The sequence below is a fragment of the Tiliqua scincoides genome, chromosome 5 (genome assembly GCF_035046505.1).
Source record: "Tiliqua scincoides isolate rTilSci1 chromosome 5, rTilSci1.hap2, whole genome shotgun sequence".
In the NCBI taxonomy this organism is placed as follows: domain Eukaryota; kingdom Metazoa; phylum Chordata; class Lepidosauria; order Squamata; family Scincidae; genus Tiliqua; species Tiliqua scincoides.
In genome coordinates, this window is record NC_089825.1 from 40,049,809 (window position 1) to 40,064,808 (window position 15,000).

A 15,000-nucleotide genomic window follows, 5' to 3' on the forward strand; every position below is an offset into this window, starting at 1 on the left:
ATTAGTACCCACAACAATTCCAGACTAGGCTCTTGTGCTTTTAGCAACTGCATAGCAGGAAGTAATTTAGCAAGTAAATCTTTTTATGTTACTACATGTTTTTGTTAGGAAAAGCCTGCTCAGAGCTTATATAGGGGCAGGCTAGCTGTGGCCCTGTTACATATTATGACCGCTACACAGAAGCCAATAGAACTGTTTCCATGTGCCGAGGAACTCCATGAATGGTTCGTCTTGGTCTGATGGAGAATGTTCATGCTATCCTGAGTCAAAGCTCTCAACCAGCTATCACCTGAAATTTTTCAAGCAATGTCTGAGAGTCAAAGTGAATGTGACACTAAAAATGTCATTGTGGTTCCCCCCAACAATAAATACCAGCCATGGGGGTCCCAATCCATATCAGGACCATGACATAAGGTAAGGGGGTTTAAGTGTTTCCCACACACTGCAATTCTGTTATGTTTATAATTAAGCTGTTCCTTAAACCATATCAGTATTTAGAATGTCCTGGGCTACTTGCAGAGAAATGGTCCCCTCCAGGAGATATGCAAGACCAAGAGAGCTAGGAGAATTCCAACATAATGGATAGCAATCTGTTACTCTGTGCCAGTGGTTCTCATACATTTAGCACCGGGACCCACCTTTTAGAATGAGAATCTGTCAGGACCCACCTGACAGTGATGTCATGACAGGAAGTGACATCATCAAGCAGGAAAATTTTTTACAATCCTAGGCTGCACGCCTACCCACATTTACCCAGAGCAAGTCCCACTTACTATCATTGTTAAAAGAATATACATAGTAGCTTGTTAAAAGTACAGGTCTGTAACATTTCCCCAAATGCAGTCACATACCATGGTAGCATAAACTAAAATACTAAAAATAAAATATTGAAATTAATGGGGACCCACCTGAAATTGGCTCGCAACCCACCTAGTGGGTCCTGACTCACAGTATGAGAAACACTGCTCTATGCAGATAAAGAACCTCAGCATCAAGCCCGGCCTTTGGTTAAGCCATTTCAGTCCAATGTTGCATATACCAACAGGGATCAAATGTGTACACCTGTGGCCTGGGCAGAAATGGGTTAAGGCCATTCTGCATTCATCATTTTATTCTTAAGAGTTTCTGGCACTCTGCTACCGGCCCAGTAAAAACAGCCCCCCTCAAAGCTGCTATTTGCCCAAAGCTGCATACGTAATTTGACCTTATGTGAAGAGAAGCAATGGAGATTATTCTATACATAAAAGGTGCAGGTAATGCAGATTTAAAGTACTGACCGACAGAATTACCTGAAAGGTTTATCTTTCACATGTGAACATGGTTTGACACTGTCCTTATCAATCAAGGCATTCTGGTACGTTCTGAAACTTGTGATGCCCAAAAAACCTAGGGCAATTATTACTGAACGTGGGGCCAATCCTATCCAATTTTCTAGCACCAGCGCAGTCACAATGCAGCCCTAAGGTAAGGGGACAAATATTCCTATAGCTTGAGGAGGCCTCAGTGACTGCTGCTCCACTGGAGAATGCAGTGCATGCCCCATTGGTACAGCTTCACCAGCACTGGAAAACTGGATAGGATTAGGCTCTGTATTCCCTGAAAGTCAGCCTGACCTGCCAGAAAGAGCAGGTTGAAAGAAAGTGCCAACAACATAGCTGAGGGCTGAACTAAGCTTGAACTACTGATTTGAGTTAATGAGCTACTGCTATGCAAGCAGTAGGTCCCAGGTTCAGTCTCTGACATCTCCAGGAAGGGCTGGAAAAGCCTCTTGTCTGATACCCTGGAGACTGTTACCACTCAGTGCAGATATTAAACTAGGGCTGCAATTCTATATACACTTTCCTGGGAGTAAGCCCCATTGAAGATAATAGGATTCACTTCTGAGTAGATGTGCACTGGATTGCACTGTTAACAGATCAGTAGTAGACAACAGCTCCCCTAAGTAAAGCAAATACAATGGAGAGCACTGTTTTGCACTGAGTAGTCCCCCTTCCAGGGCACATTCATTTTGTTATATTTTTATTATTTTGCAATGCAGCTAAGTTTCATATGATGACAATTCAGAACACCACTGCTCCACTGTTACAGAATAATGTGTTTTGCAACAGTCTTGTACAACTCAGGTTGATTGTACAGTGAAGTACAGTTTTTTCTCCATTCAATACGCTCTGCACAGAACTATAGTAATTTAGACATTTTTCCATTCCAATATCCATTTTTTAAGAGCTTGGGCAAGTTTTACATTATCCTACAAAGCGTCCACATTCCTGTTATTTGTGGCCCTTGACATTTCTTCAGATGAGTGCTAGTCAGTTAATTGTACAAGCCTATCCTAAGCAGGGCCTAGGAGAGGGGGATAAAGGGGGTAATTTGGGCCCAGGGTCAGAAAGGGGGCCCAGGAGCCAAAGGAAGGGGCCCAGAAAGTTCCTGGGATCAGACATTTTCCTATCTCACCTGAACTCGCTGCCTGTGCATGATGCCAGGGCACAATAATGTGCATGCAGTGTTATGCACACCAGGACTAGGAATGCATCCATGACCCTCCTTAACACAGTGTCAAATCTGGAAGGAATGGAAGGAAACTGGCTTGCCACAGTAGCTCTTTAGCTTGTGGATCCCATAACCATGAAGGAGTGTATAGAAGCTCAGGAACCCAGCTGTGGGGCTACAGCTGCTGCTGCAGAAGTTCGTTTTGGTCCATTCTAGTGTGAGCCTAAATACAATGATGCTAATTTTCTGCAATGGATTTTCTATATTTCAAAGGTTTTAGAGAGGAGTGTGTTTGGTTTTCAATATTACTTTATCTAGCTGCCAATGCCACATGGTGGGGTAGACCTGGGCTCTGCATCAAGAAGCCTAGTAGACTTGGGCTCCAAAGATTATTGTGGCTGTCAGCACCCTCCCTCTGCCCTATTTTGCCCCCCCCCTCAGTCTGTCTGCTCCCATTGCCCCTCTCCCCCCTTTGGGAAGAGGCCCAGAATAAACTTTGTGCCCCCTGATAAAATTCCTCTCATAGGCCCTGGTCCTAAGATATGTCTAGCCTTATTGTAAGCACACTCAATACAAATGTGGTCAGGTGCCATGCTGCAACCACTCTGAATGAGTGGCACATCACAATAATAGGTGGTGTTTGTGCTGAGCAGGTATACTTTGCAGAATCACCATCATGTTTCTACCACTTATCCTTAACTATTTAAAGCTGAACAATTAAATTCAATCTATAAGAAATACAGCAGGAGATATTGCAGGGAGCCATGTATGTTTAGAGTTGTGAAAATACAGGTCCACCCATGTCCACAGATCTGATGTGCACAAATCTCTGCAGCTCCCCTCCTGCACCCATTATCTTTGTTTAGCTCCTTTACTCTGGTGTCTAAAGTTTGTTTCTTCCTTTTACTGAATGCTAAGACAGGCAGGAGAACAGTCAGAACATTAACAGGAAGGAGGATAGTTCCTGCTCTGTTAATGTCTCTCCCTATAGTGTGCCAGCTGTCTTGCAGCCTTTCATATTCCTGTTTTAGTGTTCAGTAAGACATACACTTGCTTGGTACCAGGGTAAAGAAGTTAAATCAATTGGCACAGGTGGGCCACAGTGAAGTGTTGCACTTCTCCATAAAGGGTTCCCTTTAATCTAGTTTCTGTATCTGCAGGGATGGGGGGAATGACGTATCCCCCATAGATACAGGGGGGTGCCCATATGTATCGGTTTATGGCCATCATTACCAGGGTGTGGTATGACTGCAACACAATATACTTCAGGTGCTTTTAATGTGGGGCTGCCCTTGAAGAATGTTCAGAAGCTGCAATTAGTGCAGAATGCAGCAACCCAGGTGGTTACTGGAGCTAGGTGGTTTGATTTTGTTGGATCATTGCTTCAGTGGACCTGACTGCCCATTCGTTTCTGGGCCTAATTCAAGGTGCTGGGATTTACCATTAAAGTCCTTTGTGGTTTGGGTCCAAGTTATCCGACAGCCCACCTTCCTCCACACATTCCAGATCACCCTCTTAGGTCATCAGAGGGGCTCTCCTACAAGTACTGCCTCTGATCCAAGTTAGAGGGATGATGGCACAAGGGTAAGCCTTCTCTGTAGTGGTGCCACAAGTATGGAATTTCCTACTAGTAAAATTACTCCCCCCCCCCACAGCTAATCAGCAAGGGCTCAAAACAGTTGATGCCTGCCCTTTGTAGCTCTGTAATAGTGCTTTGCTTCTGCTGCCTCTTTCCAGATCATACAGTTCCCCCCTCCCTGGTTTTATGATTTTTTACACATTTTAATAACTCAGTATTTATATACCTCCTTTCTGGTCATCGGATTACTCCTCTTACTTTATTCAAGGCAGTTTACATAGGCTGGCATTTCTAAATCCCTCAAGGGGATTTTTACAATCATAGAGGTTCTCTCTTTCAAGAACCAACTTTTCAGAATAGATCTTCCTGGTTTGGTCTCACTTCTGGCCTCCAGTTCTCCCACGCAGGCTGACGATAAGATCCATCTCACATGGAGGGCAGCCAAGACACTTCTTGCTCACACCAAGAGCAGGTGGAATCATTCAGGTGGGCTTGTCAGCTGCTTCAAGGTCTTGCCATTCTCAGCTGTTCAGGGAGCTGCCGGTGTCTTCCAACTGGCGACCTTCTGATGTTATCTTCTGGCTAACAGAGGCTCTACCCTCTAGACCAGACCTCCTGCCCTTATTTTACTTATTGTTTTTACACATGATACATTTTATTGTAAGCCACCTTGGATATTTGCTTCAGCATGGGAAGGAGGGGATATAAAGTTTTAAATAAATACTGAAACTCCTTTTATGTAATTTGCTGAATTTTCATGGTCATGATTAGTAGAACTCATTATGAATACTCAATACTGTTAATACTATACTGTTTTATCCCAGATATAATTTGTCTTCCTGCCCATGTCCGGCACATCTAGGCAAATTGGTATTCTGGAAGATGTAATTTCCATGATAGTAAGTTTCCACAGATGCACATGAACATCAAACACCTCTATAAAGCTGGTAATCTCCATGTTATAAAGTAGGTCCTTATAACTAAGCCCGCTGTTACTAGGAAGTGGCAAAGGTGGGGGAGGGAAAGAAGTGTCTAAAGATCATACACTCAGACCTGATTGTAATGTTCATACTATGAGTCCTGAGGTGTGTCCTCTTTGGTACCTGATTATGATGCAATTGCCTCCTACAAGCCTAGTCTCCTTTAAGTCCTACTTTGGGATCTATCCAAAATAAATTAGGGTTTCCCCCAAATTCACAGCATCTAGCAAAAGTCAGGTTTAGACTGTAACCCCATGAAAAAGAAACTGCCTTTTAAAAATTTATTATACAACACATAGTATTTTTAGGCACTTTCTATATAAGAAATTAGAAATTCATGAAGCACTCAGCACAGCCCTCAGTAACCTTATTCCAGGAAGGTCATGTTTGGCAAAGAAACACAGTATGTCATCAGTCCTATAAACATGCATAGTATCAGATGTCAATGATAATAGCACAAATTTGTTATTCCAGTAGGACTACTCTATAGGCTTCATAAAACAAGGCCACCCTGGAATTATGTTATAGTTGGGATTAAAATTGCCAACTATACAGTACTTGTTGTGCACTAAGATAATGAAAGTTTAAATCAAGGGGGTATATAATACTTCCTATCTTGCCTCATACTGCCAGTGCAGCAAGCAGATGATCAAATATTTACTCAATAGTTCAGCATGACAAATTCAGGAGGTTAACATGCCCCTATGATATTCAAGGGAAAGGTACACTGTGTGTTGAATGGTTCAACAGAACATTTATTTATTTCCTTCACATACCACCTGCCTTCCTTAGCACTGAATACTATTCTGTTGGTACTTTCCAGATTCCCTAAATTGATAGTTGAGGAAATGCATTAGAGTAACTTTTACCAAAAACTCTATTTCAAGTCAAATTCACCCCATTTTAATTAAAATATAATCTGCCATAAGAACCAGTTCACATTATTTAAAATGCAAAATAAATAGTCAAAGTTTATTTTAAAACTAGTCTAACATTGCTATGGACATATTTCAGTGCCACCTGTTGGCCACCAAAAGCAACTGCCATACAATGTGAATTTTAAAAAAGTAGATCATGGAACTAAAAGTTGCTGGTCTAGAATCCATGATTGTGATAGCTTGCAGTATTAGCTAGATTTGAACAGTCTTGGTATCTTCATACGTTGTAGACCATCATTTTCATCTCATGCTGAAAGATTAGTGTAGGTTTATAAATAAATACATTTCTTAGGCACATCTGTTCTCGTCATCAAACTACTCAAACAGCTGATGAGAAGCAATTACACATGCAGCGAGTCTTCAGCACATAATTCCAGGAGTCCATGTGCCTTCTATCTAAATATTGCCACATTATTTTTCAAGAACAGCATCAAATGATCATCAGCATTTAACCAATTCCTTATTTATTGGAGGCGCTGACACTTCTTCACCACACATAAATTGTTCCTAAAATAAAAAGAAAAGAGTGTTCATATATTTTTCACTGCTGCCACTGACACAGTAAGCTCTGCTCTCATTCTCCCAATTATATATATTAAAGAAAGGCTAGCACCAACTAAGATGTAAACATTCATGCAAATTTAATAACTACCGAAAAACCATAGCTCTGTAAAAATATCTTTGTTGTTCATTTAACCACAATACCTCCCTATCACAACAGGGTAGTCCATGATCCAAGAAAAGCTGCAAAAATTCTAACATTGTGGGCGCAAACTTATGCATGCTTTCGGGGCGGAGGGGGAACTATAGAATTTACTTCCCAAGTAAGCATTCAAAAATGGAGCTGTAAATTATAAAGCACTTACAGGTTGTAAGCATGTATCTTTTAGGAAGAGAACAAGATTAGCTCACCCTTGCAGATGAAAGATTCCTCACTCTTCACAAACATGCTATCCATCCCTTGTAGCCAGAGCTACAACAAGGGAAATAATTGGCCCTGCTATTGTTTCTACTCACACCAGTTTTTTCCCCCCACCTTCATCACATCAGGTCTACACTGCAATACTGTCAGGTAAAAGTAGTTTGTAGGAGAGAAGGAAAAAATGTGGCTGGAGCTGCTAACTGCTGCAGCTAATTATTCGCTTCTTATCTCAAGGCTGGACTAGAGCATTTCAGTGAATTTAGAGAACTAGAAGATGTACTATGGACAACAAGTTGGTGGCATTATATGAGAAGTTGATAATAAGGATACGAGTGTTTCAGTCTTTAAGCAAGTAAGTAGTTGTTGGGTCTTTAAGACCAAGGATGGAACTGTTGGCAGATTAATAGTTAATGACTAACAAGGAGCAACATCTCACTACAGATATAAATGTTAGGATCAAGACTTGGTGAAGGAAGTGATGCATTTTTCAGTGGAGTTACGTTGGCTTCTGAAGAAACCCGACACAGATAGCAGGTGAAACATAAAAGTAGTTATTGTTTTTAATTGACCCTGGCTTTTAACTATTTAATTGTAAGTCCTAGAGTGCAACCCAAGAACTCATTTACCCCACAGTAGTCCTTTGACACTAGTCATTTTACCAATGTCTTTCTCTTACTGGTAATATTAAAGGTTTGGAAAAGATATCTTACAGCTTCCATAATTTTCTTGGGAATGAAAGTATTACAAACTGACAGTGACTCCAGTTTCCAATAAAATACATTGCCTTACCTCTACTCCACATAACTGCATTATTTCTGCCTGTTCAGGCAGAAGGGTGAACAAATTGTACCCACTTAGCTAAAAATCTCCAGAGAGAGAGAGTGAAGTACCTTTAGTAGTTGTGCTCATTTCATTTTTCAGAGCAGCACAGGAATTTGTAGAAGAAGGAAGAAAATGAGAGCTTGACTAACAAGCAGCTATTTCAGGAAATAAGAGCCCAATTCTATTCAACTTTCCAGTGCCAACGGAGCTGCATTGGAGCCTTTGAGGTAAGGGTGCAAACATTCCCTTTCTTTCAGGTGGTTTCCATGACTGCCCAGCCCAACAATGGACCACATATACAGCGGTCTGTCACTGGTTTATTGTTCAGCAGCTGAAACTCCTTGTGTTTTTGAGCAGAGTTATTAGGACACCCCAGAGGCCCCCTCCAGGTCACATTGGGTCTCCATGGGCCTCAGAATTGCCCGCAGAAGCCTCTGGAAGCCTCTTAATGATACCACCAACACTACATAAGGTAAGGATCACACAAGGTAAGATAGCATTACAACACTGCTTAATGATGGGGTTTGGAGAATGTAACACCATTGTTAAGCAACACATACCTGTATTAACCCCTGCTAATTGGGTAAGAGGCACTTTTTCAAGTGGGTGCTCCTTTTTTAGCAGGGGGAGAGTAACTGGCCCATCTCACCTCAGCAGTGTCTGTTCTAGTGGCTGTCTGCTGGTGTTCTTTTGCATCTTTTTACATTGTGAGCCCTTTTGGGACAGGGAGCCATTCAGTTATTTGATTTTTCTCTGTAAACCGCTTTGTGAACTTTTAGTTGAAAAGCGGTATATAAATACTGTTAATAATAATAATATTATTTGTTTCTATACATAAGTGCTTTACAGTAATTCCTCCCATAATACTGCTTCCTTTAGCATTGATTTGTTATAGCTGTCTCCATTCTGGCTCTGACTGACAGCCACTGTAGCCAATGGGAGCAAAGCATTCTGTGTAGTATAAAGCCAGTTAGTCTAAAACCTGCCTCAAGAGAAAACAATGTATTCTATAGTGCTATTTTTCAAAGTATTCGACTTTTAGGGAATGCATCCCTTCCACTATTGGAGAAAATACTATATTAATTTTCCAAAGGAGAATACATGCCAATCTACATGTTTGCTGGACCACCAGTCAGGGTCCAAGAGAGCGGGGTAAAGGTGGTAATTTGTACCTGGGCCCAGGGCCAGAAAGGGGTCCCAGGAGCCAAAGGAGGGGGGCCAGAAAGTTCCTGGGATCTGACATTTTCCTATCTCACCTGAACCTGCTGCCTGCGCATGATGCCAGAACATAACCACATGCATGCAGTGTTAACTGCTGCTGCAAGCCATACACACCAGGCCCAAAAATGCATCCATGACCCTCCTTAACACAGTGTCAAATCTGGAAGGAAACTGGCCTGCCACAGTAGCTCTTTAGAGCGTGGATCCCATAACCATGAAGGAGTGTATAAAAGCTCAGGGACCCAGCTGTGGGGCTACAGCTGCTGCTGCAGAAGTTCGTTTTGGTCCATTCTAGTGTGAGCCTAAATACAATGATAATTTCTGCAATGGATTTTCTATGAAATAGAAAGCAGATTATGAGCCTACTTGGACCAAAGAAGCATTTCTTAAAATTTTGTTTCCTGTGTAAACCAGTTTGTAAATGTTTTTGTTGAAAAACAGTATATTGGTAACAACTAACTTCTCCTATAGTTAGAGATACAATCAATTCAAGACATACAAATATGCAAAAGTAGAAGCCACTGCCCCCAAAAGAGTTAGCATAACTCAAGGTAAACAGCACATCCAGCTCTATAATCTCCTCACCTTGTCATAGATGACTTTCACTATGAGTGAACAGCTAGGACAAGTGGCCTCATCTTCACCATTTTCCAGATCCTCCTGCAACAACACATAAGAGTTTATCACCCTACGGCCAAAGCTAGGCCACAACAGGCCAATAAATCTGTATGGAAGCCACCAGAAAAATAGGGGCAAAGCTAAACACATTTCACAGTGAGCAGATGTGCTACAGCAAGTCAGTTCATTTCAGCTATTTATCAAAGACTGGATACAAGGAAAAAAAATAAGATGTCTACAGGAGAAGTAAGGTACATTTGAAGTAGGAGTATGGGGCTCAGAAGAAACAGCCCAGAAGCGGGAGAAGGAACAGGGCTGTGAAGCCACCAGCTCCAAAGAGATTTCCCTTAAGGGTCAGGTATACAGTTTAAGTATGCTAGTGGATCCTAAACTGGTCCAGGTAGTATATATCATCTGGAGTTCCCTTTTTAAAAAAACATTGGTTGATTTTTAATCAAACTACACTACTTCCATAAACAAAATCATACCAAGTACTGCACACCCAATAATGTTAATTTCCATATTAAATATTGCAATTGTTCTACACAGCGCTGTCCTCAAAGACAGTTTAGAAATTTTAGATAGTTCCAAATGAGATTATATGTCTAATTGCCATTGAGCACAGTGTTATGGCAACACTGAAAGAGGTACATTGGCTGGAATTCTTACCCCGCCAACCCTCTCCAGCCAACTAGCAAAAGTCCAAAGAAGAAAGATGGAGGTGGTGACTGATAACCCTCTCCCAGATTGTTGGAACTGGAGCTGTAACTAAGACAGAACCTGAGGGGCACCAGCCAGGGGCGCGCCACCAATTGGGAGCACATGACTACCCCAGGCCCTGTCAAAGTTATGGAGGAGGCACTGGTGGCTTCATGCACCCCATTCCTTCTCCTTGTGGGGAAGGAGCAGGGTGTGCAAAGTGGCTGCAGAGAGCACAAGGCAGTCGCTTCTGGGTTTTCCCCGAAAGAGGGGCTGCTCCCTGCGGCCACTTCATTCATCCCACTCCTTCTCTGGAGGGTCCCAGCCTCCACAGAAAAGGAATGGGGCATGCAAAGCGACCAAAACAAGTATTCCATCTTCCGGGGAGGATCCAGAAGTGATGTCATAACATCATGCGACATTGTGATGACACTGCTCCCAGGAGCCAGGGCAGTCAGTTATGGCTCTGATTGGCGCAACAAGAAACAGGACTGCAATGTCCACTCTACCTCTCCTTTCAGCAAAACTGCTCCATTCTTTGGCTGGAAGAGATGCTAAAAACCTCACTATCACTCTACAAAGAATCTACAAAAGATGATGGAGTGGTAGCTTGGGCGCGTGTGTGAATAGGCATTGGGCAGCCCACTGCTCAAAAAGGGCACTTTGGTCTGCTCCCTGGGAAACGCCCCTCTTTGAAACTCACAAGACAATACTGAGTTAAATAGACCAATGACCTGGCAGCATAAATAAAGCAGGCCACACTTCTGGTCAGACTTTTGGAACAATCCTATTTTCCAGGCATTTTTACTTGAGAAACAAGTCTCACTAATTCATAAGAACGTAAGTGCCTCACTGGAGCAGGCCAAAGGCCCATCTAGTCCACCTTCCTGTATCTCAGGGCTCTTCAACCTATTTTGTGCCACAACCCCAAAATATAGATATATGAATAAAGTATGATACTGGGGACCCCCACTGACAATCCCGCACCCTAGCTCTCTGCCCACCCCCCATCACCACCCCACTCCCTGCCCTCCCAGCACTGTTCACTGTAACCAAGTATTCTTATTAGAGATAGCAGAAAAAGTTACCATGAAGCCTGGCACTAGTCAAAGCTATTTGAGCACAATTGGCAAGAATCTGAGCAGGACTGGGACACAACTGCCTGTAACTGGTGGTACTTTAATCCAGCCATCTTCAATGTTTTTCATTCCTTTAAGTTGCTGCAACTTCACAACTGAGGTTTCATGATCCCATTGGGATCCTGACCCCAAGGTGGAAGAACACTACAGTACTCCTCTCTTGCATCTGGCATTTTGAGATAGTCTACTTCTAAAACCAGGAGATCGCACATACCCATCAAGGCTTATAACCTGTAATGGACTTTTCTTCCAGAAATTTGTACATTAAGGGCATCTAGGCTAGATATCATCACCCCATCTTGTGGTAAGGAGTTCCACAGATTAAACACATGCTGGGAAAGATATATTTTCTTCTGTCCTAACTTTCCCAACACTCTGTTTCTAAGGTTGTTCTACACTAGTGCAAGTCAGTGTGACAGTACAGAGACCACAAAGACGAACACCTTCAATTCACTATTCCAAGTCACTAATATGGATTAGGTCAGTTTCTCAAACTGTGAGCCCCATTCATTTCAATATTTTATTTTTAATATATTAGACTTGATGCTACCATGGTATGTGACTGCATTCGGAGAAATGTTACAGACCTGTACTTTTAACAGGCTATTGTATATCTGCTTTTAACAATGATAGTAAATGGGATTTATGGATTACAGCCTAGGATTGTAAAATGTTTTCTTGCTTGATGATGACACTTCCTGTCATGAAATTACTTCTGATGAGTCCTGACAGATTTTCAGTCTAAAAAGTGGGTTCTGGTGCTAAATGTGTGAGAACCACTGGATTAGGTTGTTTCTAAGCATACCCCACAAGCCAGTATTTTTTTTCATTATGAACACAAGAAGAGCCCCGCTGGATCAGGCCCAGGACCCACCTAGTCCAGCTTCCTGCATCCCACAGTGGCCCATTAGATGCCTCAGGGAGCACACAAGGCCACAAGAGACCTGCATCCGGGTCCCCTCCCTTGCATCTGAGGCCACCTACTTGTAAAATCAGGAGGCCGTAAATACCCAGTACAGCTTGTAAACACTGATGGACTTTTCCTCCAGAAATCTGTCTAATCCCCCCTTAAAAGGAATGTAGACCAGACGCCATCATCACATCACATCCTGTGGCAAAGAGTTCCACAGGCTGATTACTCTAATCTCACTTCTCCAGCAACCCCCCCTTCTCCAATCCCCTTTTAAAGGGACCCAGGCCACATCACCACATCCTGTGGCAAGGGGTTCCACAGACTAATTCCACTTCTCCTTTTTAAAAGCACCCAGGCCAGAGGCCATCGCCACATCCTGTGGCAAGGAGTTCCACAGGCTGACTACAGGCAGGGAGGCCATCAGAAGAGCCCCAAGGCTGGGTCGGGCCAGGCCTGTCTCTCCCAGCAACCCCCCCTTCTCCAATACCCCTTCTCAGGGCGCCCAGGCCAGAGGCCACCACCACGTCCTGTGGCAAGGAGTTCCACAGCCCAGCCACAGGCAGGGAAGCCAGCAAGGGAGCCGCAAGGGCTGGGTCAGGCAAGGGCCCCCCAGCCTAGCCTGCTGCCTCCCAGAACCCTGAGGGAGCGCACAGCAGCACCAGCGGCCTCGCCCTGCCCAAGCTCCCGCAGGGCCCCGCTCACCCGCGTGATGAGGAAGCGGTCCCCGCAGGGACAGGGGTAGCTGTAGGTCTCCGTCTCCTCATCGTACTCGAAGTCCTCGATCTCTACCTCGTCGTGGAAGACGGACATGCCCGCGCCGCCTTCCGAGGACAAGCGACGACGAGCGCGGCACTGTCCGGACCCGGCAGGCGGCCCAACCACCTCGCCTTCACTCTCTAACCGCCATCTGCGCCGATGTGTCCCTCCCCACGCCATCCCTGAGCCAATCAGCTCTCAGAGAACAAGTCACGCTTTCTGCCGTTGCTCTCGCGATGCGTCACAGCCAATCAGGGAGAAAGGGGATCAATGTCACCGACTGCGCATGCTCTTTTCCCCTCCCTGTAGCATAGTTCGTCGCGCGGTTACTGACTGCACATGCGCCTGGGGTTGTCCTCAGTCCTTTGTGCGCTCTGCGTTTGCGTGGAGAAGGGGCGGTCGCTCGCTCGCTCGCTCCTGAGTTACTCTGTGACGCGCCAAGGAAGCGACGAATGAGAATCGAGACGGGGTGGGGCGCGCCCCTCTGGTCAACCTCAGTGACGTAGCAGAGCAATAGGATCGTACCTCAGAAGCCGGTTTGTTCCGTACTGCGCATGCGTGAGTGGCTGTGGACTCCATATGGCATAGAGGGACATAGAGGTTGTGTTCTGTACAGCCTGAACTTCCGGCCAAGCGGCCATTCAGGTAAAGTAAGTCTCTTCCCCCTTGGCAGGCCGGGGTTGTGTCTAGGACGGTGGTTCTTAAACCTTTTAGCCCCAGGACCCACCAGAACCTTTTAGCACCAGGACCCACTCTTAGCACCAGGACCCACCAGAACCTTTTAGCGCCGGACCCCAACAGGACCCACTTTTAGCACCAGGACCACCAGAATGACAATCTGTCATGACCCACCAGAAGTGATGTCTTTAACCTAGAAGTGATGTCATGGCCAGACTTGACATCATCAAGCAGGGGAATTTTTAACTTATGACAACGTCAAACTAAATTATTTTAAGTAAATTAAAAGTTTATAATAAATTTAAAAATTCATTTAAAAGAAAGAAGAACCTTGTTAACCGTTCCAAGCAGTTGCTGATCTGCTTAAAAAAAGTTCCCCAAACATTCCAAAGGCTGCAGTCCTATCCATACTTACCCAGGAGTAAGCCTCATTGGCTATCATTGTTGAAAGCATTTACATAGCAGCCTGTTCAAAGTACAGATCTGTAACATTTCCCCAAATGCAGTCAGATACAGTGGTAGCATCAAGTCTAATATATTAAAAGTACAGTGCACATTGAAATAATAATAATAATAATAATAATAACAATAACAACAACAACAACAGGTATTTATATACCACCTTTCTTGGTCTTTATTCAAGACTTTATTCAAGGCGGTTTACATAGGCAGGCTTTATTAAATCCCTTATTAAATAGGGATTTTTTACAATGGGGACCCATGAAATTGGCTCACAACCCACCTCGTGAAACCTGCAGTTTGAGAAACAGTGTTTGAGAAACACTGGTCTAGGAGGAAACAAACAATTCATTGTTACAATAATATTGTACTACAACAGGTTTCAACAATAAAAAGAGTTCACAAAGCAGCTTACATAGCAAAAGAAATGGGGGGGGGAAATGATTCCTAGTCCCAAAGTGTTTAATAAACTTAAAAAAAAAAAAAGACACAAGGGAGGCACCAGCAAACAGCCAGTGGGATAAAAGACAGTTGCATTTCCCCTGCTATATATAAGAGGAGTGCCACTTAGGGCCCAATCCTATCCAGTTTTCCAGGGCTGATGTGGCTGCAATGCAGTTCCCTTACCTTGAGAAGATCTCCATGACTGCATCCCCAGGGCGAGATGCAACATGCGCTGTGTTGACATGGCTGCATCAATGCTGGAAAGTTGGATAGGATTGGGTCACAAGTCTCTGAAACAGCCATTTTTATCTCATGGCACACTGAAAAGGCACTAAAATTGTC

At 43.7% G+C, this 15,000-nt stretch overlaps 2 protein-coding genes across 2 annotated transcripts in view; one reads left to right on the forward strand and one right to left on the reverse strand.

The window, feature by feature from the left end:
- Positions 1-5,990: 5,990 nt before the first annotated feature.
- DPH3 (diphthamide biosynthesis 3) lies at positions 5,991-13,252 on the reverse strand. Its single transcript, XM_066628621.1, has 3 exons — positions 13,024-13,252; positions 9,538-9,612; positions 5,991-6,494 (listed from the first exon to the last, which is right to left on the reverse strand). The coding sequence occupies exons 1-3, from the start codon at positions 13,129-13,131 to the stop codon at positions 6,429-6,431; spliced, it is 249 nt and encodes an 82-aa protein (XP_066484718.1). The 5' UTR covers positions 13,132-13,252; the 3' UTR covers positions 5,991-6,428.
- Positions 13,253-13,622: 370 nt separating this feature from the next.
- The window catches only part of OXNAD1 (oxidoreductase NAD binding domain containing 1), a 32,466-nt gene continuing 31,088 nt past the window's right edge, over positions 13,623-15,000 (forward strand). The window contains exon 1 of the mRNA XM_066628377.1: positions 13,623-13,722. The gene's annotated coding sequence lies outside the window, so the exon portion shown is untranslated. The remainder of the gene's footprint in view (positions 13,723-15,000) is intronic.

What these genes read in the sequence shown, in the direction of transcription:
- DPH3 (XM_066628621.1), bottom strand. Translation starts at nt 13,131, where the DNA reads ATGTCCGTCTTCCACGACGAGGTAGAGATCGAGGACTTCGAGTACGAT. An exon ending in ACCGCTTCCTCATCACGCGG is followed by an intron (nt 9,613 to 13,023) that starts GTGAGCGGGGCC and finishes GTGTTGTTGCAG; the next exon opens with GAGGATCTGGAAAATGGTGA. An exon ending in TGAAAGTCATCTATGACAAG is followed by an intron (nt 6,495 to 9,537) that starts GTGAGGAGATTA and finishes TTTTTATTTTAG; the next exon opens with GAACAATTTATGTGTGGTGA.